The 24,239-nt window shown below is 53.5% G+C and overlaps 2 protein-coding genes across 3 annotated transcripts in view; both read right to left on the bottom strand.

The window, feature by feature from the left end:
* AGAP2 (ArfGAP with GTPase domain, ankyrin repeat and PH domain 2) overlaps positions 1-1,401 on the bottom strand; it is a 55,945-nt gene extending 54,544 nt beyond the window's left edge. For both annotated transcript variants that reach the window (XM_030554597.1, XM_030554598.1), the window contains exon 1: positions 1,085-1,401. In XM_030554597.1, coding sequence (XP_030410457.1) covers positions 1,085-1,244 — 160 coding nt within the window. In that variant the 5' untranslated portion in view covers positions 1,245-1,401. The remainder of the gene's footprint in view (positions 1-1,084) is intronic.
* A 6,907-nt stretch (positions 1,402-8,308) lies between these two features.
* On the bottom strand, positions 8,309-13,973 carry LOC115647812 (poly(U)-specific endoribonuclease-D-like). Its single transcript, XM_030554637.1, has 6 exons — positions 13,678-13,973; positions 12,798-13,000; positions 11,211-11,327; positions 9,906-10,012; positions 8,970-9,112; positions 8,309-8,430 (listed from the first exon to the last, which is right to left on the bottom strand). The coding sequence occupies exons 1-6, from the start codon at positions 13,911-13,913 to the stop codon at positions 8,316-8,318; spliced, it is 921 nt and encodes a 306-aa protein (XP_030410497.1). The 5' UTR covers positions 13,914-13,973; the 3' UTR covers positions 8,309-8,315.
* Positions 13,974-24,239: the final 10,266 nt, after the last annotated feature.

Below are 24,239 nucleotides of genomic sequence, written 5' to 3'. Positions count from 1 at the left end.
GGGGCCGTGCTATCAGATGCCCAGCTGGGAAGCAGGGGGCCTCTGGGCTGGAGAGGGGGAGCAGGCAGAGCCCACCTGGCTGCAGGGAGACTGGGATGTGTTGTGCTGGGTGAGGCCAGGCCTGAGGCCCTGAGAGTTTCTTGTGCTATGTTCAGACGCTCAATAAGCCCAGATGGGGCTGGGATTTGATGGCTGCTGCCGGGGTGGGCAGGGTGGCAGCGTCCCCTTCAGCCAACTAGGGAGCCCTGCCCTGGCCAGCCCTCCGGCATCTGCATCTAGAGCCCACCCTGCGTGCCTGGGACACTAGCCGGGGGCAGGTTGTTTGGAGCCGAGGAGGCCTGCGTGAGGGACGCCTACCCCAGCTGCCCTCCCCCACCGATCGCAGGAGGCTCCAGAAACCCACAGGAAAGCAGCCTAACCGACAAATCTCTACGCCACCATGGGACTCTCTCCCTTCCCTTCCCCCTCCCCAGCCGTTTGCGGGGTCCCCTCTCTCTTTACACAGCAGCCAGAGCCACGAAAGGGAGGAGGGAAACCCAGTGTGCCCCTGCTAGCGCCAGCCTGGTCCCAACAGCATGAATCTGACGCTGCACGGAGCAAATTGCTTACTGTCTCCTCCAGCGCCAGCCTAACACTCATCCAGGGGGCCAGTTCCCCGCCGCCAGCCACTGTCTGGGCTTGCTCCGAATGCCCCCTGCATAGCCCTCGCCTGCCCAGACCCTCCCCGTCCCCTGCCACCCAAGCCGAGATGCCACCTCCTAAAGAGAGCTGCAGGGACTTGCCCTGAGAGCACAGGAGCCCTGCAGCTGCATGACACTGATGAGGGACATCCGGGGAAGAGCAACAGGGTGCTTTGCGCTCCATCCCCGGGGCCCCAGCTCTCTGCAAGCGGCCTGCTGTTGTGCATTTCGGCGCCTGGCCGGGATGAGCCATTTGGATGGCTTCCCACCAATGCCTCCCCAGACTCAGCGATCCAGCCGCCGCATGCCTTTGCCCCGGGAAAGCAGAGTCTCCTGTGGTCACCCCGCACGCCAGCCCCAATGTGGGTCAGAGGAGCCAGCCCAGCCACACATCTGCCGCTTACCTCGGACGATGCTCAGCGAGGCCTTGATGCTGTTCTTCAGTTGCTGGTCGTTCACCTGTTCCACTAGGCGGAAAACTTTGTTCAGATGCAGTTTGACCCCCTCGTGCCTCTTTGCCTCCATGCGGATGGCTGCAGACATCAACTGCTTCTGCACGTTCATGGTCCCAGGCCCCTCGCCCCGTCTGCTAATTCCTGGCAGGGCTACGTTTGGATCTTCTGCCCATGGCTCAGCCCCCAGGGCCCCCCGAGACCAAAACTCCCCAGATCCTCCTTAAAAATGAAAGGGGCCCCGGCCCATCCGGCTCGGTCTGTGGCTCTGTCTAGCTCTGTCTCCGCTGCACTTCCTGAGTCACGTGTCACCCAAACCAGCCGCGCTCAGCCTCTGCCGCCCTACCTGATTCTGACAACATGCACAGGGTGTCGCTCGGCGAGGGCCCAACGGCAGCAGGACTGGGGCCTGTGAAACACCCCGCAGGTTCCCAGGCGGAGCAGGGAACTCCCACAGCGGGTGGAGCAGCTCGTCAGGCTGCTTCGTTGCCAGTGTTTGGAACATTGGCTCTCCGCAACGTGTAATTATTTCATTCATCTCAGCAGCACCCAGATATGGCTACGCAGGGGCACACCCAGCCGAACACGCCTATCCCTGCACACACACCCCTCCATGCACACCTTGTGCATGCACCCATCCACCCCACATGCATGTAGACATCCATCCAAACATGCCAGCCGCACACTCAAACCCATCCATGCACACGCCTCGCCATGCACACAGGTGCACGCACCCACCCATGCATGCATGCCAACACCCGTCCATCTAGACAAACAAGCCGTCCATGCACATACCTATGTGAACATCCATCCACACAAACATGCCCACCACACATGCACACAGCATGCACCCACACAAACACGCCTTCCATGCACCCTGCAGGCATGCATTCCACACGCACACATGCCCTCACCCACCTGTCCTTGCACACAGGCATCAGGCATCCACACACAAACACATACAGTCATCCATGTACACACATTCCATGCACACACATTCATCCACACACACCTAGCTAGCAAGCGATCCATAAACACCCCCTGCATGTACACAGGCACCCTAATGTAACTGTGCATCCACTCTGAACACACATACAGACCCATCAATGCACACGCGCACAAACACACATGCGTATATGCATCTGCCGATGTGCACAAACATTGTACATCCCTAGCCATATACATATATCTCATCCACTCAGGTCCATCTCATCTCATCTATCTGTGCTATGCATCCCTTCTACCTATCTAACCAGGCCCACACGCCCCATCTCTCTAGCTCACTTATTTCCAGGGTGACCATCACTATAGAATTGCAGGGCCTTGCTAATTCCTAGATTCATAGTTTAAAGCCAGAAGGGACCATTCGATCCTGGCAGCTGACATCCCGTGTACCGCAGGCCACTACATTTCACCCAGTTATGCCTGCATTGGGCTCAGTAATTTTCGTCTGGCTGAACATCTCTCTTCCTGCCAAGCCTCCAGCCTTGAGCTGAAGGCAACATGCGATCACAACTCCCCCGTTTTCCTTGTTGGTTTGTTCCAGTGCTTAATCGCCCTCACTGTTAAAAGTTGGGGCCTTATTTCTAACTGGTTTTTGTCTGGCTTCAGTTCCAGCCGTTGGTTCACATCCTGCCTTTCTCTGCTAGGGCAAAGAGCCCTGCGGGACCCGGGGTTTTCTTCCCACGAAGGTACTTAGGTGCTGTAATCCAGTCCCCTCGCAATCTCCTTTTGGACAAGTTCCTTGAGTCTCTCGCTGTCTGGCATTTTCTCTGGCTTGCCAATCGGTTTTTTGGCTCTCTTCTGCACCCGTGACAACTACCCAACATCCTTTTTAAAATGGGGACTCCAGACCCGGATGCAGGATTCCAGGACTGGTCTCACCAGTCCCATAGACTGAGCAGAATTACCTCCCACTTCCTGCTCTGTACTCCCGTTTAGCCCTTTCTGCCACAGCATCGCACTAGGCGCTCATGCTGAGTTGTTTATCCACAGTGACCCCTGCATTATAATTCTCAAGCCAGAAGTGGGGTGTCAGAGTCCCCGGGCACTGCTTAGGAACTGCTCCCCACAAAGCCAGTCAGGACTTTGGGGAGCCTCCTCTCCCTTGGAGGAGACTGTCTCCAGGGCAAGCAGCTCACATGGCTTCACCTTCCTGGGTCTGACCTTGGAGCATTCAGCATCTGCCCCTCCATGTGCTTCCCACAGCGAGTCTGCCCAGGCGGGGGCCTGGGGAAGCTAGAGGGTCCTGCACCCTGACTCCGCAGCCAGATGTTACTCTTAGCCAGCCAGTAAAACAGAGATGACAGGAACATGGTCTGAAACAGAGCTTTTAGATACAGAGAACAAGATCCCTCAGACAGGCCCAGTGAGCCAGACAACCCCATCTGCAGTCACTCCTCATCCCCAGCCAGCACCGAACTGAAACCCCCTCCAGCCCCTCCTTTCTGGCCTTTGTCTCTTTCCTGGGTCAGGAGGTCATCTGACCTCTTTGTTCTCCCACATCTTTAGCATCCCCTTGCAGGGGGGGAAGGGCCTGAGCCATTAGTTGCCAGGAGACAGAGTGTCAGCCCGAAACTGAGGCACCCACACAGTATTCAGAGGAAACATTAAGAACAGTTCCACTTTGTCACATGGGGTCTAATGGTTAGAGAGGGCGGCTGGGTTTCAACGTGCATCTGGTCCTATTGTAAGGGATCCAGAGTTGGAGTTTTCAGCATGGGGGGGCACTCTGGGTCAATCATGTGAGCTGGATGTTTCTGCTAAAATTACTGCCATTGTTAGGTTTCAGAGTAAATACCCATTGAGGTGAACAACCACCCTTTACACCTCTCTCTGGGCTGCCATCTCAGGCTGTCTGCAGACTTCTATGTTCGGAAGGTTTTATTCACAGCCATAAGGGGCAAGGGGCCCTGACTTTAGCAAGGATCTGGGAGTCAGGACTCCAGGGGTCTAGATCCAGCTCTGGGCTGAGCTTGCATTTCACCTCCCTTTTCAGCAAGCAATGAGGGTCTCCAGAGCAGCCAGTTTCTTTGCAGCATTTGCGTTCTGTACAGCTCCGGGATGCTGCGTGTTTATGTGCCGACCCCATCCATGATGCAGAGCCGGTCCCAGTGAATGGGAGGAAGGCTGTCTGCCCGCCATGCTTACAGGCAGTCCATGAGTCAGTTGGATGCTGGTGAACACAGGGGAACACCACGCTCTCGACTGTGGTGCAGGAAATGCTGAATGGGTGCCTCTCCCTTCCCAGAAATCCACGTTCCGGGAAAGCCCCCCTCAGCCCTTTCCCCCATGGGGGGAATTTTGTCAGTTGCACAACCCTGGCCGGGGAAAGGTGCAGGCCGTCATTAGAGTGCACCGCAGAGAGGTAGGAAGTGCCAACACAGCAGCTTGGAAATCGGACCTGGGTTTTCAGTATTACTCAGCTCCCGGCTAGGCACTGAACGGAAGCAGCCGGCTTGGCAGCAGCATTTGGCACCCAATGGCTCCCTCCCAAAGGGATGGAGGATCCCTTTCCCCAGGGGGAACAATGGCGTATTTCCCCCATCACCACCTCTCCCACCTTATGGGAGCTGCTGGGGACTGCGCACCTTTGCAAATCTGGAACCTTAAAGCGCCACCTGGTGGCCCTCTCACCCACCCTGGTTCTCGTTACGGGAGCTTTGCAGTCGGGGCGTGGTTTGAAGAGCACTAGTGATGGTGGATTTCGGTGGGGCTCGTTATGACATTATGGCCTCTGATCTCCTAGTACCCGGTCTGCTCCTGCCACCAGACTCTCCGGCTGCCCTCTGACTCGTCTCAGACTCTGATCCTCTGGTATCCTGACTCTGCCTGGACTCAAGCCCGGCCCTGTGTACACTGCTAGAGCAGGAGACACCCAATGGAGCTGCTGCCTTTTGCGGCGCATGCAAGCGGAGTTCAGTCTTTGAAGCGAGGCTGCAGCGTTGTTCGTTCCGCGATGCACGTTCGCCGGGAATGGGCAGCCATTGCAAGCAGCGGGCAAGTTCGCTCTCTGCCTTCGACTCTAATTCAATGCTTACAAGTGACACCAAGAAAAGAGCCAGAGACCATGGCACTGACTTCTCTAACCACGGGGAGGCCTCAAAATCGACTCCCGCTTGGCAGAGGGGCGACAATATTAACGCCCGAACCCAGGCTACGTTGTACTTCCCACCGGTGCTACTGCCAGGGGGAATTACGAGGCCTAAATCAGCCAGTGAAGAAAGACGTAGCTGGCGGTGAGCAAATGGTGCCAGTTCGCAGGCTTCTAAGACAAGCCACAACCTCCCCATTCACCAAGCACCAGTGACCGGGAGCCATGAAGGTATCAGGCAGCATTGACGCCGAAAGCCATAAACCCCCAGCAGCTTCATGCTTTGCGGGGGTCTTTCTGTTGCCTGGAAAATCAGAGGCGCTGCCAGGGAAATCATACGCAGCACAGCAGGGCCTGGCCGCGCGTTGCAGCTCGGCACAGGAAGGCGGGGAAAGAGAGACGGCGCTGGAGCCCAGACAGAAGAAGGGATTTGGGAAATCTCTGGTTTCATGGGTAGGGGGGTGTCACCTCAAAGGGGCCTGGTTCTTAGAATGTGCTGAGCCCCCTCCCTCTGGAAAGCAGGCACCTTCGGGACATATCAATCGGGCACCCCTGAAAATAGAGGGGACCCTCTGCTGAACAGGAACAGCTCTCCCGCCCCAGCCCTTGACTTCACAAGCCGCACACGTCCCTGGCCTCTACTCTGTTTGCAGCCCTGCTGAATTTGTCCTCCATTTCCCCACAGCCTTGCCTGACCCGTCTGGGCCAGTGGCTCTCCTGGCGGGGGACAGTGGCGGCGTGTTCACTGGGCAGACGCAGCAGCTCTTTTCATGGCAGCACCCATCAGAACAGCCGCCTTTGGTCGCAACGGGAGAGTTCTCGGCCTGCAAAGTGTTTCTGGATCCCTGCTCTCATCATAGGAAGGGCTAGTTGAGCTGCTAATGAGATGGATCCAAGGCCGCCCTGGGGCCGTTTAAAGGCCTGGTCCTGCTCCACTGGAGTTTTGCCACTGATTTCAGGAGCAGGCTTCAGGAAGGCAAAAGGCTTTGCTCCCCTCCATGCATCCTACATTTGTGGTTTCTTCACTGCAGCTGCTGCTTGGGGAATCACCTCTGCGGGGTCTTCGCAGTGGAGAGGAGAGAAGGGATGGATTTGGCCGCAAACTGCATCAGCCGGCAGAGCAGGGCAGGGCAGGGCAGGGCAGGGCAGGGCAGGGCAGGGCGGGCAGGCGTGTGTGTGTATGTGTTCGGAGAAGGGTCTGCATCTCTCAGGAGCGCTACCATGGCCTGGCCTACGCCCTGCCAAGGGAGATTCCCTGACACTTGCCCACCCCCAGCAACTGGGAACGGTTGGGCCAGCTGCAGGATGGGGAGGAAGCCCGGCTTTTCCAGGGCATCTGTGCCTGTTTGCTGCCTAGTCAGGAGCTCTCAGGCCCATGTGTGGCTGGGAGGGCTTAGTCTGTAGCAATAAGGGATGTTTTCCATCTAAACTCCACCTGGAGACCTCACTGCCGTCACCATGGACAGCGACAATGGAGCAGGCCGTTAGTCGGGCTGCTTTACCAGCGAGAGCTCAGTGGCTGGCTGCTCTCAGGGGCCCCGTTGCCCTGGGGGGGCTCCCGGCCAGGGCGGCTCTGAGCACAGCACAAACCACAAGGCAGAAGCTTGACTCATGACCACCACTCGCATTCCAAGATCCAAACGGAGCCGGACAATGTGCACAGGGCGCATTAACCCTGGAGCCTGCTGGGGGCAAAGGAACAAGAACTAAATTTGCTCTGCACTTGCCCAAGGTTCATAGAATCAGATCAGGGTTGGAAGGGACCTCAGGAGGTATCTAGTCCAAACCCCTGCTCAAAGCAGGACCAACCCCAACTAAATCATCCCAACCAGGGCTTTGTCAAGCCTGACCTTAAAAACCTCCAAGGAAGGAGATTCCACCACCTCCCTAGGGAACTGATTCCAGCGCTTCACCACCCTCCCAGAGAAATAGTGTTTCCTAATGTAGCGATGTGAGACTCACCGTTGCAGCACCTCCTGCTAGTCGTCTCGGGAATTAGCTCATCCAGCCTCCGGAGCACCCCCTGCAGGCCAGTATCCCACTGCTCCTGGGGCCCCGCATCCCTCCCTGGACTCCAGTGCCCAGTTATCTGGGGCGCTGCCCCTGGCAGTAACCCCTCACATTCAGGGGTCTCCCTTCCTGGGGAGCCCCCACCCTCTATCCCCACCTTGCCTCAGTATAAGGCTACTGCCAGGCATTGTCTAGTCCCTGCCCCCTGCCGCAGACTGCAGTATCAGACTATTCATCACCTGGTTGATTTATGATCAGGGGTTTGGACCTGCTGCCTTTGCCTACCTCAGGGCTGCCCTCTGCAACCCCTAGTACCTGTTGGCCTTGTGCTAGGCCACAGCCTGGGGCTTTCCAGGCTGGAGCTCCCCAGCTCCTCTGCCTTTCCCCAGCCCTGCTCCACTCTGCTCAGGTCCCTGCAGCCAGGTCCCTCTCCCTCTACAGCTAGAAAGAGACTGCTGAGCTCCTGGTACCCAGCCTCTTATATAGGGCCAGATGAGGCCTGATTGGGGCGTGGCCCAGCTGCAGCTACCTCCCCAATCAGCCTATTAGCTTCTTTCTCTGACAGAGCCCTCACCCCAATATACCTAATATCCAATGCTAGAGCACCCCCACTGCAACTTGAGACCATTGCTCCTTGTTCTGTCATCTGCCACCACTGAGAACAGTCTGGATCCATCCTCGTTGGAGCCCCCTTTCAGGTAGTTGAAGGCTGCTATCAAATCCCCCCTCACTCTTCTCTTCTGCAGACTAAATAACCCCAGTTCCCTCAGCCTCTCCTCGTAAGTCATGTGCTCCAGCCCCCTGATCATTTTTGTTGCCCTCCGCTGAACTCTTTCCAATTTTTCCACATCCTTCTTGTAGTGTGGGGCCCAAAACTGGACACAGGTATTACCTAGTGTCACATAACAGGCCACGTATGCACCCTCCCCAAACAACAATCACTGCAAGAAACTAGCAGCAGGCGCCACGCGTGCAGGCGGGGGCCGGGGGAAGTCCCCCACTTGGGCCCCTGAAAACAAAAGGCAAGAGGGAGCGGCTGAGCAAGGGAAAGGTTTATTGTCATGGTGCTGGGGGGGAGGGTCAGGGGGAGTTGGGGTACGAGGAGGCGAGGTACTGCTTGCCTGCTCCGTACTCCGAGTTGGCCCAGGAGTAAGTCTGAATCTGAGCCGATTTCCCGTCAAGGCTGAGCGTGCACCTGCAAGGAGATGGACGTGAGGACACTGGGGAGGCCGTCCAGCGCCATGTCGCCCTCTGAAGCCTCGAGCCTTGAGTGCACCCCTCAGGGCGATACAAACGTGTCCCCACGTGTGGTATCTCTTAGAAGCCTCACAGTGTTTAAGCCAATCCTGTGTTTTGTTTCCCTGTGGCCTGACATGAGTTTTGAACACTTGGGGATGGCAATGCTGAGAAGGCTGGAATCCTGATCCCAAGCCCCTGCTCTAACCACTAGGCACCACTCCCCTCCCAAAGCTGGGAGAGAACCCAGGAGTCGTGACTGCCAGCTCCCCCTGCTCTAAGGATCAGACTGCAGTTATCGTCTTTGCCACTAAAACCTGTGGGGAAGGAGACATTAGCAGGCTTCTCAAAGGGTTTTACACACAACAAAGAGTTTTTAAAAAGTACGTGAATTGCTACCAGAAATGACCTGAACGTCTGTCCCCCCGGGCCAGTGCCTCTTCGGGGGCAACACCCCCACTGAGGCCCGGCCTACCTGGCATTGTGTCTGATACTCACAGCTTGTTGGGCCTGGTTTTGTAACACAGCGTGTACACGGCCAGCTCAAACTCGGGGCTGGAGCCAATGAAGAAGGAGCCAACACTCTTCAGATAACCCGTCCAGCGGTACTGGAAGGCCATGATGTCAGGGTAGCCGGTCCACTGCAACCAGACAAGGGGACGCAAGAGGTGGGTGCCCCTGGCAGGAAGTACTCTGGGCTGTCTCCGGTTGGAAACTATCTCAAGAGGGCACATTGGATAAAGGATGGCACCAGTTCGCTACCCAATGAGCCAGCGCGGGGCAGGGACGCCGGGCAGCCCACTCGCCAGCCAACGGCTGGACTGCGATGGCTCAGGACTCCATGGGTGGAGACTTTGTCCCCCCGTCTGTGCTGGGCCTGCAAAGGGACTCTCTAAGCCCCCCTTACACTGCCCCACCCCGCCACTGGAACTGAGACTTGATCCCAGACCCCTCGTGGGGCCAGGAGGCAGCAGGCTGAGTAGGGGAGCAGAAAGAGATCCTCCCTCCACTCTAGGAGCCATGCTGAGCTGGGCCAGGTTGGGAGCCGCCTCCCCCTGGAGCGGGCGGGTAGGAGCCGCACTGAGCCGGGCTGGGAGCCGCCTCCCCCTGGAGCGGGCGGGTAGGAGCCTCCCCCTGGAGCGGGCGGGTAGGAGCCGCACTTAGATGGGCTGGGAGCCGCCTCCCCCTGGAGCGGACGGGTAGGAGCCTCCCCCTGGAGCGGGCGGGTAGGAGCCGCATTGAGCCGGGCTGGGAGCCGCCTCCCCCTGGAGCGGGCGGGTAGGAGCTGCACTGAGCCGGGCTGGGAGCCGCCTCCCCCTGGAGCGGGCGGGTAGGAGCCGCATTGAGCCGGGCTGGGAGCCGCCTCCCCCTGGAGCAGGCGGGTAGGAGCCAGGCCAAGCTAGGCCCCATGGACGTTCTCCCCTCAGCACTCACAGGTCCATCATAGCTGTAGCTCAGGTAATTGATCTGCCCGTTCTTCTCCAGCTCATAGTAATGGACCCAGTTGTGAAAGCCTGAGACTTTCCCACTCTTGATTTCACCTGCAGGCGAGAGGAAGCAGAGCTGGAGTCACGGCCTGTTTCTGGCTCATTTCCCGTCCCGCCCCAGAGCAGGCAGCGCCACCGACGGCTTCCCGCAGACCCTGTGCCCTTCCGAACGGGCCTCTCAGCTTCTTCTAGCCGCTCATCACTTTTCCCTGAGTTCCCATCTCCCCCGGGGATTCTGAGGGTACACAGGGGTCTGTGAAGTTCTCCGGTACAACTGCCTGACCACATGGCACTTTAGGACAATCACTCATGGGGCTGTATCTGTCTGTTCAGCAGGGACCTAGAACATCCGTCGTCTCGACACCGTGGGTTACGTGCTAACGTGGGTCGGGGTGAATTAATATCCTGTTAAGTGGCTAAGAATAACTAAGTGGCCTGACCTGAGAAATGCTGCCCAAGGTAAATGCCGGCCTGAAAAGACCCAGCACTAAACTCAGAGCCATGCAGGTTACAGCCAGGAGGGTCCACCAGATTATCCGGAGTGATGTGTGTATTGCAGGCCACCAACACCACCCTGGCCCTCAGTACAAGGGGGTTATCCCCAGGAAATCCCACCCTAGGCTTGGCTATGCCACCTATCAGACTGGCACACCTAGTCTGGTCCATTTCAGCTTTCACGTCAAACTAGCCCCTTGGCAAATTCCCAGTGATTGACCTCCCCCTACCCCATCCCTGCTCACACTTGTGTGATTGGCAGAAATTACATCCCAGTGATTGTTCCCAGCGGTCTCTGCCACTGGCCTGGTGGGCAAACTTGGGCCAGGCGCATCTCTGTCTGTGCCTCAGTTTCCCATCTGTAAAAGGGGGCTAATGATACCAGCCTCCTTTAGAACACGCTTGGAGATCTATGGATCTAAAGGGCTGTCCCCAGAGCTCGGGCTGCTGCTTCTTAAACATGTGGCCTGATTTCCACAGAGGCTGCCCTGTGGCAGTTTTCAGCAGGTCAGCCCCTCTCCAGATGAGGCTGCTTCCTCAGGAACCTGAATATTAGGGGCCAGATTTTAGCCCGCCCTGTGTTTGACCTTTCTGGCTCTAGTGTTTGGAGGGGGGTCCCCTCCAGCAGAAGGGGCTCTGCAAGTGGGCGTACCGGAGCCTCGTGTTTATTCAACTTTCCAACAGCCCCCGGAGCTGTGCATTTGTGTTGTGCCCTCATCAGAGATCTCCCCCCACCGCCCCGCGAGCAGTGCGGTACCGTGGAAGACGTGTTCGAAGCCAGAGGAGTCCATGGCCGCTCCCTTCGAGCGCGAGTAAAGCCCAAACCACATCTCCTTCAGGTCTGCCTTGAAGTCATTCTCCGACAAATAGATCCCTGGCCCAGGGAGAGAGCGGGTGTCAGAGCTGGTCTCTGGCACGGCGATGCAGCTAGCTCCCCATAGCCCAGCCACGGGAGATCTCGGAGCCCACTGCTGGTCTGAATCCATGGGCTAGGCAGCCAGAGTGATTCAGCCCAGCGAGAGGTGGCAGGGTGTCTGCTTGGCTCCGGCATGGGCTTACCAGGGTCATATGCCACCTCTTCACTTGTAAAAACTGGTAAGGCCCGGAGATAGCGATTGGATGTTCTCCATCACCATTCTCGCTATTGAGAACATCAAACCCTCGTAGCCGGGACATGGGCTTTTCTCCCTGGGCCGCCCAGAGGATTCAGGGGGCTTGGGGTTTTTGATGGTGGGGGCCCCCGCCGCCGAATTGCTGCCGAAGACCTGGCACATTGGTGGCGGGTCCCAGGGTGGAAGGACCCCCCGCCGCGGGTCTTCAGGGCACTTCGGGGGTGGGTCCCGGAGTGGAAGGACCCACCACCACCAAATTGCTGCCAAAGACCTGGAGCGGAAGCAGCTCCGGGGGCCTGGGCCTCACGAGAGTTATCCAGGGCCCCCGGAGCAAGTGAAGGATCCTGCTCCAGGAGCCCCGAAAACTCTTGTGGGGGCCTCTGCGGGGCCTGGGGCATATTGCCGCACTTGCCCCTCCTCTGGGCGGCCCTGCCCTCTCCTCTCTGAATGTGCAAACTGCCCCTCTGCTGCACTTTTCCCTTCTCCTTTGTCACTCCTAGACTCCCGCTGGGCACAGGTGCCAGCTACTACCTCTGTGTCACTCACGCCCCCCACTGGCAAGCAGCGAGTTCCCCGTGTGCCTTCGTTTTAACAGCAGCTTTGTCTTTAGTGGCCTGAATCTTCCCGTTCCTGCCTCAGAAGCGAAGCACCGGGATGCAATGTGCTATTTGTGACAACTGTTCACGGCGAGCAGCTGAGCGGGGAGGGACAACCGGGGCGCTGTGTAGGCTGGCTTTCACGGTCTGATCCTGAGCATCGTGCTTGGTATTTAGCAGACGGTGCGTTGGGAAATACACCAAGAAACACATGTTCCTTCTCCAACTGACACGCACAGCGAGCTTCCCAGGCGAGAGCCAGCTGTGGTGAGAACAGGCAGTCCTGCTTGCCGGCGCTGATGGCCAGCAGGTGCCGGGAGCTGCGTTCGGCTAGGGTGGGAGCCAAGCTAGAGGGACAAGCATTCCGCAGGGAGCCAAAACTCCCGTCCAGCAGCCTCACGTTGGGGTGGATGGCCAGCTCCTCCACACAGAGCAGAACCTAGTACAAATCGGCTCAGCGAGGGGAGGCGATTCCTTGCTTGGACTCCTGACGGCTCAGCCTGTCTGCACGGCACCTGGCAGAGCGACAGGATCCTGCACTGAGCCGAGGCCTCCCTATGGTCCCTCTAGCGCCTGGCAGCAGACACAACCTGTGTCATCACCCAGCTGTGCACGCCTGCACAGTCAGCACTTTACCTTCAGAAAGAAAGAACTGGGTCAGCTTCTCCATCACCTGGGTCTGGAAGATTTCATCCAGGAAAGCATCCACTTCCTGGCTCTTAGAGGTGATCACCACCTCTTCCTTGCCCGTCATGCGTTCGTAGTTATTCAGCAGAGCCAGGAGCCTGGCAAAGGTGGGTTTGGAGAAGAGGGCATCCTCATCCACGTAGCTGAAGAGCCTGGCAAGAGAGCAGAGTTTAGAGACACGGCTCCTGGTCACAGACCCAGCCGGAGAATCGGAGGCAGAGCCAGTGGGCTGATAGCTGTGCCTTAGGTACTTATCTGGGCCCCATCACTGGAGCATCAGAGGGCCTCACAATCTTTAAGGCATTTATCCTCACCACCCCCTGGGGGGCATGGCAGTGCTATTTTCCCCACTGGGCACACGGCAAACTGAGGCAGAGAGACTAAGTGACTTGCCCCAGGTCACACCAAGAAGTCTGTGGCAGAGCAAGGGATAGACCCTCCCAAGTCACCTAAGTCTCAGGCTGGTACCCTAACCAGTGAACCATCCTTCCTCTCTGACCAGAGACTAACTAGTCCCTCTCGGATAGTTATAAATGGGATCTGCAGAAGGAGACACCCCTACCAGAGAGCTAGAACGAGGCGTATGTACCACTTCCATCCACCTTCATGCACCCCCACACCCTGACCAGACCCATCTGCCGCATGTGTGTGCTACCTCTGCGGCACTCCTCTCTGTCTGCCCTGTGGGAACATCTACGTGGCTGTGGAAGGTTCTGCCCATGCAAGTATCTGCTGTAACCTCAACGCACCCCCCTCCACAATCTGCACATCCCACACATGTGGGTTTCCCAGCATCTCCTGTCCCGTCCACCCCTCCCCATGCCCTCACTTCTGGCTGGCGTAGTCTTGGCCTTCCCCGGTCTGGTCAGAGGAGATCTTGTGCTGCAGGTTGAGGACAATCTCGTGGCTGGTGGCCTTGTTCACGTCGGCAGAATACAGCATCTCAGAGACTCTCTTGATCTCACTATCAGAGACAGAGTAGAACGAGGGGATCTCCCATGGCTCACCTTCTCCTGGGATGGCAAAAAGAGACAGACCAGAGTTCACTATGGCCTCGCCCCCCATGGCCAGATACTAGGGTCATGGGCTAGAAACGTGGACGGAGGAGCACATACAGCACCAGTCCCCAACTCCCCTCTTACCCGGCTCAAAGGGGTAGCTGGCTCACTGAAGGCACGATGGCTGGTTTATTCAGTTCATCCAGCTAATGTGCCGATTGGAATGGTCACTAAGCCCCATTGTCATTATGGAATAATTACTCCCAAGGAGCCCTGTGCAGGCAATATAGTCAAAGGGGAGACTCCAGCTTCCCTCTTCCATGTGCTCCATTCTTAATACTCAACTGTCTATACACACCATTCTCCCTGTGTCTGAGTAGGGTCTACTTCCTCTCATGTGTGTGAGAGAACCTAGCTCCAACCATCTGGAATGAGCTCCGTCGACCCTCCGTTTCCTTTCACACCTCAGCTTGGTCTTCTCTATGCTATCCTTTCCCACTGCGGCTATTTCACACTACCTGCTGATTGCAGGATGAAGCTACGTTTCCTGGATTTTCCATTCCAGATACGGACGAAGTCCATCGACACAGACCTGCTTCAAATCACTTTCACCTTTCTGGGGGTTTCTTCAACTTTCCCTCTCTGCTTGATTCCACAGCTGTACAAAACAGCCTCAGGACTCCCTCTCCGGAAGGATCGATTGACACGAGGCCTGCTTTACACAGTGGATTGAGAACCAGGACTCCTGGGTCCTTTTTCCCAGCTCTGCCACTGACTCACTAGAAGACCTTGGGCAGAGCATTTTTCTATGTGCCTCAACTTAGCTCCTCTATCCAATGGTGAGGTGGATACTGACCCAAGGCACACCCTTGGTGACAAGGGAAAATGATACTGTTCATGTAATATAGCTGGGAATCAGAAGTTGCTTCTCTCTCTTTCGCGCCCCAATGCCGTCCTTGGGGTGCGCGCAAGCAGAGGTGGGCTGAAGCAGCTCCCCGTCTTGGAGGCAGCTGGCCCTGACTGCCCCATATCACCTGCCCAGCGCACAGCAAGACTCAACCGCCTTGAGAGCAAATCATGCCAGCGCTGAAATCCCATCAGAGGCTTTGCTGCCAAGAGCGTTATCCATGGATCTTTAATGAGCCCTAAATGCATGTATCTGTGGAAGCTCGGGGGAGAATCTGCTCCCGCCTGTAGATATGGCAGCCAAGCCTTCGCCTTTCAAGTTAGAACTACAAGCCTGACCTTAATTATTCATGAAGGTTCTTGGGATCCCAGCTTTCATTCTTTGCTATACATTTGCTCTACGCGAGTACACGAGGGAAACAGGGAAGCGTTATTTCTGCCTTTGCCGGAAACTCCACCGACAAGCTCTTGGCACAAACAAGCAAACAGCTGACCACAAAAACAGATGGGAAACAACATGGGTGAAATCCTGGCCCCCTTGAAATCAATGGGAAACCTACTGTCGGCTTCATTGAGCTAGGATTTCTGAAGCGCTTGTGCATAGGTGGCTATGACTTGATTTCATGGGTTTGACAAAGTGCACGCGACACAGTGGTTATTTGCACAAAGTAACCTGCGGGGGGAAGAGCAGCTGTCGTCGATGGTGAACGTGCACCAGGCTAGTAACGTTAAGCAAAGAGCGATTGGAAGATACTCCTGCAGCAAAACAGAAAGTGCTACTAGAACACAGCGTACAGACCCAACTAGAGAAAAGCCCCCAAGTGTTGATTTTGCTGCCGCGCTTTAGAACTTCACCATCCAGCACTGGTGTGGGAACAGACACTCGGGAAGTCTGGTTGTGGCACGTATAATGGCAGCAGAATCCTTTTAAAACCCAGAGGCCGATTCTGGGTGCGGAGCACTTTTAAAAGGTGGCCTCAAGTGTGAGCAAAGAGGTGGGTGGTTTTGCCCAAATTTGTCCCCGATGATGGCCAACAGCAGCTTTTCACGGAACAGATTTTTGTCTGTTTTTCCCTTACAGTCGTGGATGTTAAGCCCAGAAGCGATCGTTAGGAGCAGTCTGACTTCCTGCGTAACACAAGCCCGGGAATATCACTCAATGAGTCCTGCATCCAGCCCATGCCTTGTGGTCGAGCTACCGCATGTATTTTAGAAAGCCATCCAATCTTGATTTGAAGCTGTCAAGGATGGAGAATGCACCACATCCCTTGGTTGGTAAATTATTCTACAAGGGTAAAATTCACTCCTATGCAAGAGGCCAACATGGGGCCTTCTCAACCACTTAAGAAGTGAAAAGTAAGCAGTGCTTAGACCAGGGGTCGGCAACCTTTCAGAAGTGCTGTGCTGAGTCTTCATTTATTCACTCTAATTTATGGTTTTGCATGCCAGTAATACATTTTAATGTTTTTAGAAGGTCTCTTTCTCTAAGTCTATAATATATAACTAAACTATCGTATGTAAAGTAAATACGTTTTTTTAAATGTTTAAGAAGCTTCATTTAAAATTAAATTAAAATGCAGAGCCCCCCCAGACCAGTGGCCAGGACCTGGGCAGTGTGAGTGCTGTTGTACCGACAAAACTACACAGGATCTTTTCAGGGGGCAAGACAAAGATGCCACATTTATTATGATAACAATTTGATTTATGACCAAAAACTAATATCTTAATTCTTATACACACACATTATACCTAATACCTGTACACACGCACATTCACACACACATACATCCATCAGCTGTTCTGCAGTTGCTGCATAGTTACCAGTCCTGAAGATAGCTTGAGTTTGTGGCTTGATTTTGCAGCTTGGGTTTGTAGCTTGTGGCAGCTAACTGGCCAGGAAAGTGGGGCACAAGGACGAGCTGGGTCTCTGTTGGGCATGCACCGATGCCCTTCCATGTTGGCAGCAGAATGTTACCCTCCAAAGTCTCCCATCTCATCCATCCTTTTTGTAGGCTTTAGTTTGAATCCAGAGTCTATAGGTCTTGCTGTGTCAGGCTGCTCTGGGTTTGGTGATTGATCACCCGTCAATTGCAGGCCTGACTTTCAGCCTCGGACCTGGCTTTGATCTTCCTTCTATTGTACCTTTTCTTTTTAGGGTGGACTCCTCTTACTTTGTTAGGGCTTTTGTCTGCATCTTCAGCCAGTGATGTTTGAACTCTATTTCATCAGGACAGGCTGGGGCTGGAGGTTGATTCCATCATCCATCCATACCTCAGTCACACATTTAAACTAAACTAATAAGATTACAGCAGGCTTTGCAAACATGAAGGTTGGACAAAGCTTTTTCAGAATGGAGTGAGCATTTTAAAATGGGCTTTGAATTACAATATGGCAAACAGTGAACAGAAGTTACAATATAGACAAGTGTAGTGGATGACAAACAGTAAACAGAAGTTACAATGTAGACAAGTGTAACAAATGGTGAACAGAAGTTACATTAATAAAGTGAACAATTAAAAACAATTTCATTTATCAGTTCTACAGTGCCAGTGAAAATCAGCATGCGTGCCGCCTTCGGCATGCATGCCATACATTGCCTACCCCTCGCATAGACCTTGCTCCGGCCTTCTGAACAGGGCTGAATTTTGCTTTTGCAAAATCAGAGCTCTGGGCAGCTGCATTCATGCAAAAACGGCTCGTTTGAACCCATAATTTTTGCCAAGCTATTGGGCAAGGAGAGAAATCTCACCCTGAATCACCCTTTTGTTATCATCACATAAATCCAAATGGGATACATTATAGTTAAAAAAAAATATTTTAAAAATCTGCTCTTACCCGGAAAGGAGAGCTGGGCCCCAGACATTAAATAGGGCAGGAAACAGACCAGTGCAAGAATGCCCTTCATCTTGGATGGGCTGCAACCTACCTGACACCGGAGCTGCACTGAGGGTTTATATCAGTTTGCTGTATCACTTAGATAACGTTAGAGAAATATTAAACCCCTCTAAGTTGGGAACAGCAGCTCAAAGCCCAGGGATAATGAACACATGCGAAGTTTGTGAGCAGAACTAGATAAAGTCAGACGCAGCTGTTGCACAGCTAGATAAGCCAGGGATAGGTGGGAGCAGGTTGGATAATATGCAAGACCAGAGAATTCAGGTACTGAAAGACAGTCAAGAGTCCAATGCAGAACAGCAGCTGGAGTTCTGAGGATCTGAAAAGTCTCCACTAGAGGTCAGTTTCCCCACTGGTTCTATGGAGCGATGTGGGACACACAAGGCCCTTGTGCAGTCAGTGTGACACCCCAGGGAGACAACACGGGGCCTGAACCCCAAAGAGTAAGCGACTGTTTATAGTATTACTGCAGCAGAAAAGTATACTGAGTAAGGTCTTTTATGAAACCTGGTGACACGCTGGTGATCAATATCATCGTGAAATGTGTTAACACTATATGAGTCACGGACACGCAGTGATATTATGCTTTAAAGTCTGTGACCAAACAAAAGGAGAAACAGGTTTTCTCCCAGACAGAAGGGAAGGCAGCTCTTTGCCTGGCTCCAGTGTAAATGAAGCCGTATGGAAGCCACATCTACACACAAATCAGCATTGGGATGGGCACAATCAGCCAAACCATACACAAGCAGTGACGAGGCTCAAACTCGCGATGGTGGGCTCCAAAATCGCCACCCCTCCAGCCAGCGCGCTAAAGGAGCAGTTTCCCACGAGGTAACTGGGATGGACATTAGGACTGGTTGTGTTGTCTGGTGGCAAGAGTCAGGCTTCCCCAGGGATCGGCTCACTTCGGCACTCTGATCTCATGAAGGAGCACCCTCGTGTGCTAGATAGGGTAGCTCCTAGGGGCTGGAGGCTCCACGGTTCCCAAATCTGGCTGCTTAGCCAGGGGTGGGGGACAACACATGACACGTCAAAGCATCTCAACTGCCCTTGGGTCAGAGAAATTAAAAATAAAATCGCCTCTTTCCGGGAAAACCATGAGTTAATTCTTTTTTTGATTCCTCTTCATGCCCACCTCTGAGCAGATGCGCTTAGCCTGGATTTTATATTTGTATGTAAATGGCAGCATTATCTCCGAAGTACTAACCTCAAAAGAACAAAGAGGCCAGTGGGAAACAGGATGGTCTCTAGGGCATGAGGTTGGGGGAGCGATGCCCTTCCTAAGAAATCTACACGGCAGCTAACTCCCACAGCTTTATTTCTGGGAGGGATTGGAGTATCAAATATCCGGGGTCTCAGACACAAGCAGAATATGCTAATGCCGTTCTCCTTTAGGATAAGTCCTGAAAGCCGTTAATCATCTCAAATTGGCAGGCGGAGGCTGGATAGACACATTAATTTAACATTTCCAGTTGGAAGCGTATTTAGACGCCTCGGCGTGGTTTAGCCAAAACCCGTGGAGGTGGAGGAGCCCTGTGGCCGTTCAGATACAGAATGCAGACCCTCGTGTTTTTCACTTTCATTGTTCCATGACATCTGCACGTGTTTTATTGTCAGAGAAACGGACTGTTTGGTTGTTTCAGGTTGAGGATGGAGCTGGAGATTCATTGGCGCTTGTCTGCAGTACCAGCAGATCGCGGGTGAAGGACGCGTGGCTCGGAGTCCAAATACAGCCAGTCCTGGGACTTCTGTAACGTAGCGCTGACCATGTTCACCTTTCAAATGGCTGTCCCAGACATCTCAGCATACCAGGCTCAGTCTCGACCGAGCCTGCCCATGCTGTGTTCCTGCACTACAGAAAGTCAGCTTATCCAATATGTATATTGCAGTGGGTCCTGGAGGCCCCACTCAGCATGGTCCCTGCTCCATCAATATGGCACGCTGCATGCAAGCACTATTGGCCTCCACACACCCCACTGTTGCACTAGTGGTAGGGGCAACTGAAATCGCCTCCAATGAGGTGTGACTATTTGCTTGTGCCCAGTTGTCAACGTAGCTAGATTTAGATGCCAACGATCTTAACTGCACACGGTCCCTTCACGTCTCTTATGCCCCCTGGAAGCTGGGGTAAGCCCAGTACACCCTCTCCACCAAATGGGGTCCTCAAAGAGCGGATCGCTCTGGTACGGTGCACGCAGGCAAGCTGTGCCAAGAAGTTGTGGACAAACAGGGGACGTTTCTGTTCCCACTCAGGACAGGAATGGCAGAATCACCGGATGCAGGAACAGTGAAGGATGCAGGAAGGGTGATGCTGTGCGATTCAGAAGCCAGGAAAGGAAGTGCACTGCATTCTCAGTCATTCATGAATGTAATCGACTCCTAGGCTATACCTCTCTTCAGACCCCAGGCCAGCCTTGAGAGGAACTGTGTGCGTGCAAGGACTGACCCCTCTGCCTTTGGGATAGTTCTCTCTCATTTGAAGGCTCTTGATTTCCAATACACCCAACAAGGCCCCTGGTCCGGATTACGTAGATTCCATTCAGCTGGTAAATTACCCTTCTGCTCGACAGGCAGGCCGCAACATGATCATTTTATCTCCAAGGGCTTGTTTAATATTTAAGTGACCAACTGCTGCCTATGTTAGACTTTCCCACTGAGGGCTCAGAGGGATTTTGCTGGGTAAATGCTCTGAAATGTAAGGGTGGGGGGATAGTAAGGGGAAGTAAATTAGCTCTGGTCTCCCCTTACCTCCCCGTCAGGGCCATAGTCGGTGAGTTATATGGGCTCGTGGTGCCCAAGCTCCACCAATATTGAGGAACGTGGGCCCAGCTCCACCAATATTTGGGCTTATATTTTCAGAGCTGTCCTGTCCATAGGACAGACTGGGGCAACTGCCCCAGGCCCAACGCTTGGGGGGCCCCGCACTTCAAGGGGACATGGGGTCCAGGGCAGCCTGGAGGGTTAGTGGGGGGATTTGTGCCGGCAGCAGCGAACGATCCGGTCCCAGCCCGCCCCGCCTCTTCCCATCCCTGCTCTGCCCCCTCCCTGTCCCCACTCCATCTCTTCTCCCAAGGCCCCACCCCACCTTTTTCCGGCTTCCACTCCCTCCCCCAAGCAATGCCAGGAGCCAGCGGCGTGCGGTGCGCTGGGGCCAGGTTGCTTGCTCCTGCCCCCTGCTAATCCCCCAGGCCACCCTGGACCCCACATCTCCCTGAAGCACAGGAACCCCCCCAAAGCACAGGACCCGGGGCAGTTGGAACAGCTAGAGTTCCTGCACATTTATATTATGAAATAGGCCATTTGCTTTGATGATTTCCTTAAGTTTCCAGCCCCAAGGGTAACAGATGCCTTAACACCATGTCTATTAGCTTTTTGGCACGGGCCTTCCTTGCATGGAGAGGGAGGGGCAGGGAACAGTTCCGGTAACCCCCAGCAAGCAGCCAGCCTTAGGATCCAGCTGGTCCCGGTTTCCGGAGGACATATGCTCTGTTTCAATAGGAAGATCCTAGCACATGGCACTTTGGAACAGAGTTGGTAAGGAGAATTTGCATGTGCTATGTGCTAGCAAGTCTACACTGGGGAGTCCAGTTTAACAGGATTCTGGACTGCCAAGGCCCTGTGATCAATGCACACTGAAAGGGCTCCTCGTCTGTCTGGAGACCTGCCAGCCTCTTCTTGCTGCTAGAAGGCTGGAGCAGGGATTGCAACAGTGCGATCAGGAGGCTGTTTCATCACTCTTCTGGCTCTTCCATCACAAGGCTGATTAGCAAGGGGAAAGCATCGATCACACCAAAAGATCCGCCCTTCTGAAGCACCAGATGCCTCTTTGTGCTCCACATGGGAGAGTGGCACCGCACAGGATGTCTGACAGGGGGTCACAGGGAGCCCAGGTGAGTACAGCAACTTACTCTCTCTCACGCTTCATTTTCATTGCCCCGCACTTGATTGGCCTGACGACCTGTACCTGTGTGCAGAGTAGCTTTCATGGGGAGAACAGGGTTTAACACTATGTGCCCATTTCTCATGACTGACCTTTTCTCATGCAGAGATTCAGGGCTCACACATACTGCAATTCTGCCCCGCTCCCCTCCCAACTGCTCAGTAATGGCATCTCTTTCACTATTTGTTACTCGCGTTTCTTTGTATTTTGATCAGGAATGTCTCATTCTCCTGTTGCACCAGTCACAGAATAACTCTTTGTGGAGTTCCCAGGAAACCGGTATCCCCAGTCACAGATTCATAGATTCATAGACTCTAGGACTGGAAGGGACCTCGAGAGGTCATCAAGTCCAGTCCCCTGCTCTCATGGCAGGATCAAATACTGTCTAGACCATCCCAGATAGACATTTATCTAACCTACTCTCAAATATCTCCAGAGATGGAGATTCCACAACCTCCCTAGGCAATTTATTCCAGTGTTTAACCACCCTGACAGTTAGGAAGTTTTTCCTAATGTCCAACCTAATCCTCTCTTGCTGCAGTTTAAGCCCATTGCTTCTTGTTCTCTCCTTAGAGGCCAGGATGAACAAGTTTTCTCACACTGCCTTATGACACCCTTTGAGATACCTGAAAACTGCTATCATGTCCCCTCTCAGTCTTCTCTTTTCCAAACTAAACAAACCCAATTCTTTCAGCCTTCCTTCATAGGTCATGTTCTCTAGATCTTTAATCATTCTTGTTGCTCTTCTCTGGACCCTCTCCAATTTCTCCACATCTTTCTTGAAATGCGGTGCCCAGAACTGGACACAATACTCCAGCTGAGGCCTGACCAGCGCAGAGTAGAGCAGAAGAATGACTTCTCGTGTCTTGCTCACAATACACCTGCTAATGCATCCCAGAATCATGTTGGCTTTTTTTCCAGTGTCAGATTCCCACGTTGACAATGTTGCCATCTCTCGTAGTTTTATTGTGAGTCTCACAATAACTGATTTTTTTACTTACAGCCCCAGCTCCTGGAGTCAGGCGATGACATGATGTAGGCCGGGCTTGTCATAAGAAATTTGCCTCATTTCTTAGTGGGCATAGTTGGGAAGGTGACTGGAAGGTTAAGTTGTAAATAGGGGCTTGACAACCAGTATGCTGGAGTCAGGATGTCTGTGCTATTTAAGATAAGCAGCAACACCTTGATGCTAGGAACCATGGACAAGATAAACTTGTAAGGTAAAGATCAGGTTCCATGTGAACATCACATGGACAGAGCACAGAATCATAGAATAGACTATCAGGATTGGAAGGGACCTCAGGAGGTATCTAGTCCAATTCCCTGCTCCAAGCAGGACCAAGCCCAACTAAATCATCCCAGCCAGGGCTTTGTCAAGCCTGACCTTAAAAACCTTTAAGGAAGGAGATTCCACCACCTCCCTAGAGAACCCATTCCAGTGCTTTACCACCCTCCTAGTGAAAAAGTTTTTCCTAATATCCATGCTGTACAGGGATTGGCTCCTGCAAAGTGACCAATCCAATAAAAAAAGTGTGGTGTAATATATAGCAAATGCTATGTAATGTGTAAAGATATACAAAGGAAGAGGTTATCTGTGCCTTATACCTGCCACCCCCTATGGTTGAGTCCAATCATTCAGCGTAGCTTTGTTGTATGCCAAATAAAGGACTTTAGTGACGAAATACAGAGTCGGATTGATTATTTTGGGTTCCAGAGAACTGGATGAAGTGTCCTCCCAGAACGGGACAAGCTGTTCGGGATAAGCTGAATGGAACAGGTCTTGGCGGGAATCCCAACACATGAGACTCTCAGCTTCCATTTAAAAAAAAAAAAAGTTTCTGCCCTTCATGACTGTGAAGAAAAGCTCAAAAATGTGACCTTAGTGAATGCCCAAAACGCCTAAAAACCAGAAGGCAAGTAAAAATAATTATTTTGGTGCTGGATTAACGATTCTTGAATATTTGGGGTTGGCAATATTGTGATAGATAGTTGGATAAAGTGACTCAAGGGCTCCTCACCAGGGTCTCTTAATAGCAACCAATTGTGCCATAAGGAAACTCCATTCTTGCCGATTGGTATTCAGGTTTGTGGTCCCTTCTTGTTTTCTCTGAAGCCACTGGGGATGGGGGAGGCGATGGAAAGATTTCTTTACCGGGGAATTGTCAGAGGTGGAATTTGCATTTAGACCTCTGGTCACTGCATTTCAAGGCTCTCCCTCTGAACTCCCTTCCCTCACTGCTATTTCAGGCTTTGCATTGATTTCCCCTCTCCATCTATCCAGGTGCTGTTTATAATACCTCTGACCCTGCTGTCTAAGCTCTTCAGAAAAATAAGGAGTCACAAAGGCCTTGGAACAAATGGATGCTTTCTCTGTCCAGAGAAGAACTTTGTGAGGGCAGGATTTCATTTTGTTAGCGCACTAGTCCCTTAGGGCAGCTCCATTGGCCACATTTGCCCCACACCTCAACAGGAAACCCCTCAGCCGTTTGTTATTATTTTGTATTACTTTGACTGGCACCCTCAGTGCCCAGGGTGGACGGCAGCACATAGGGTGACCACCTGTCCCTTATTTCAAGGGACAGGTCCTTATTTCATTCATTTGTTCCTTAGGATGACTCCCCATCCCTTATTTTAAAGGGTGCCCCTTGACTC

The sequence above is a fragment of the Gopherus evgoodei genome, chromosome 3 (genome assembly GCF_007399415.2).
Source record: "Gopherus evgoodei ecotype Sinaloan lineage chromosome 3, rGopEvg1_v1.p, whole genome shotgun sequence".
NCBI classification, from domain to species: Eukaryota; Metazoa; Chordata; order Testudines; family Testudinidae; genus Gopherus; species Gopherus evgoodei.
This window is presented reverse-complemented; position numbering and strand designations above follow the sequence as displayed.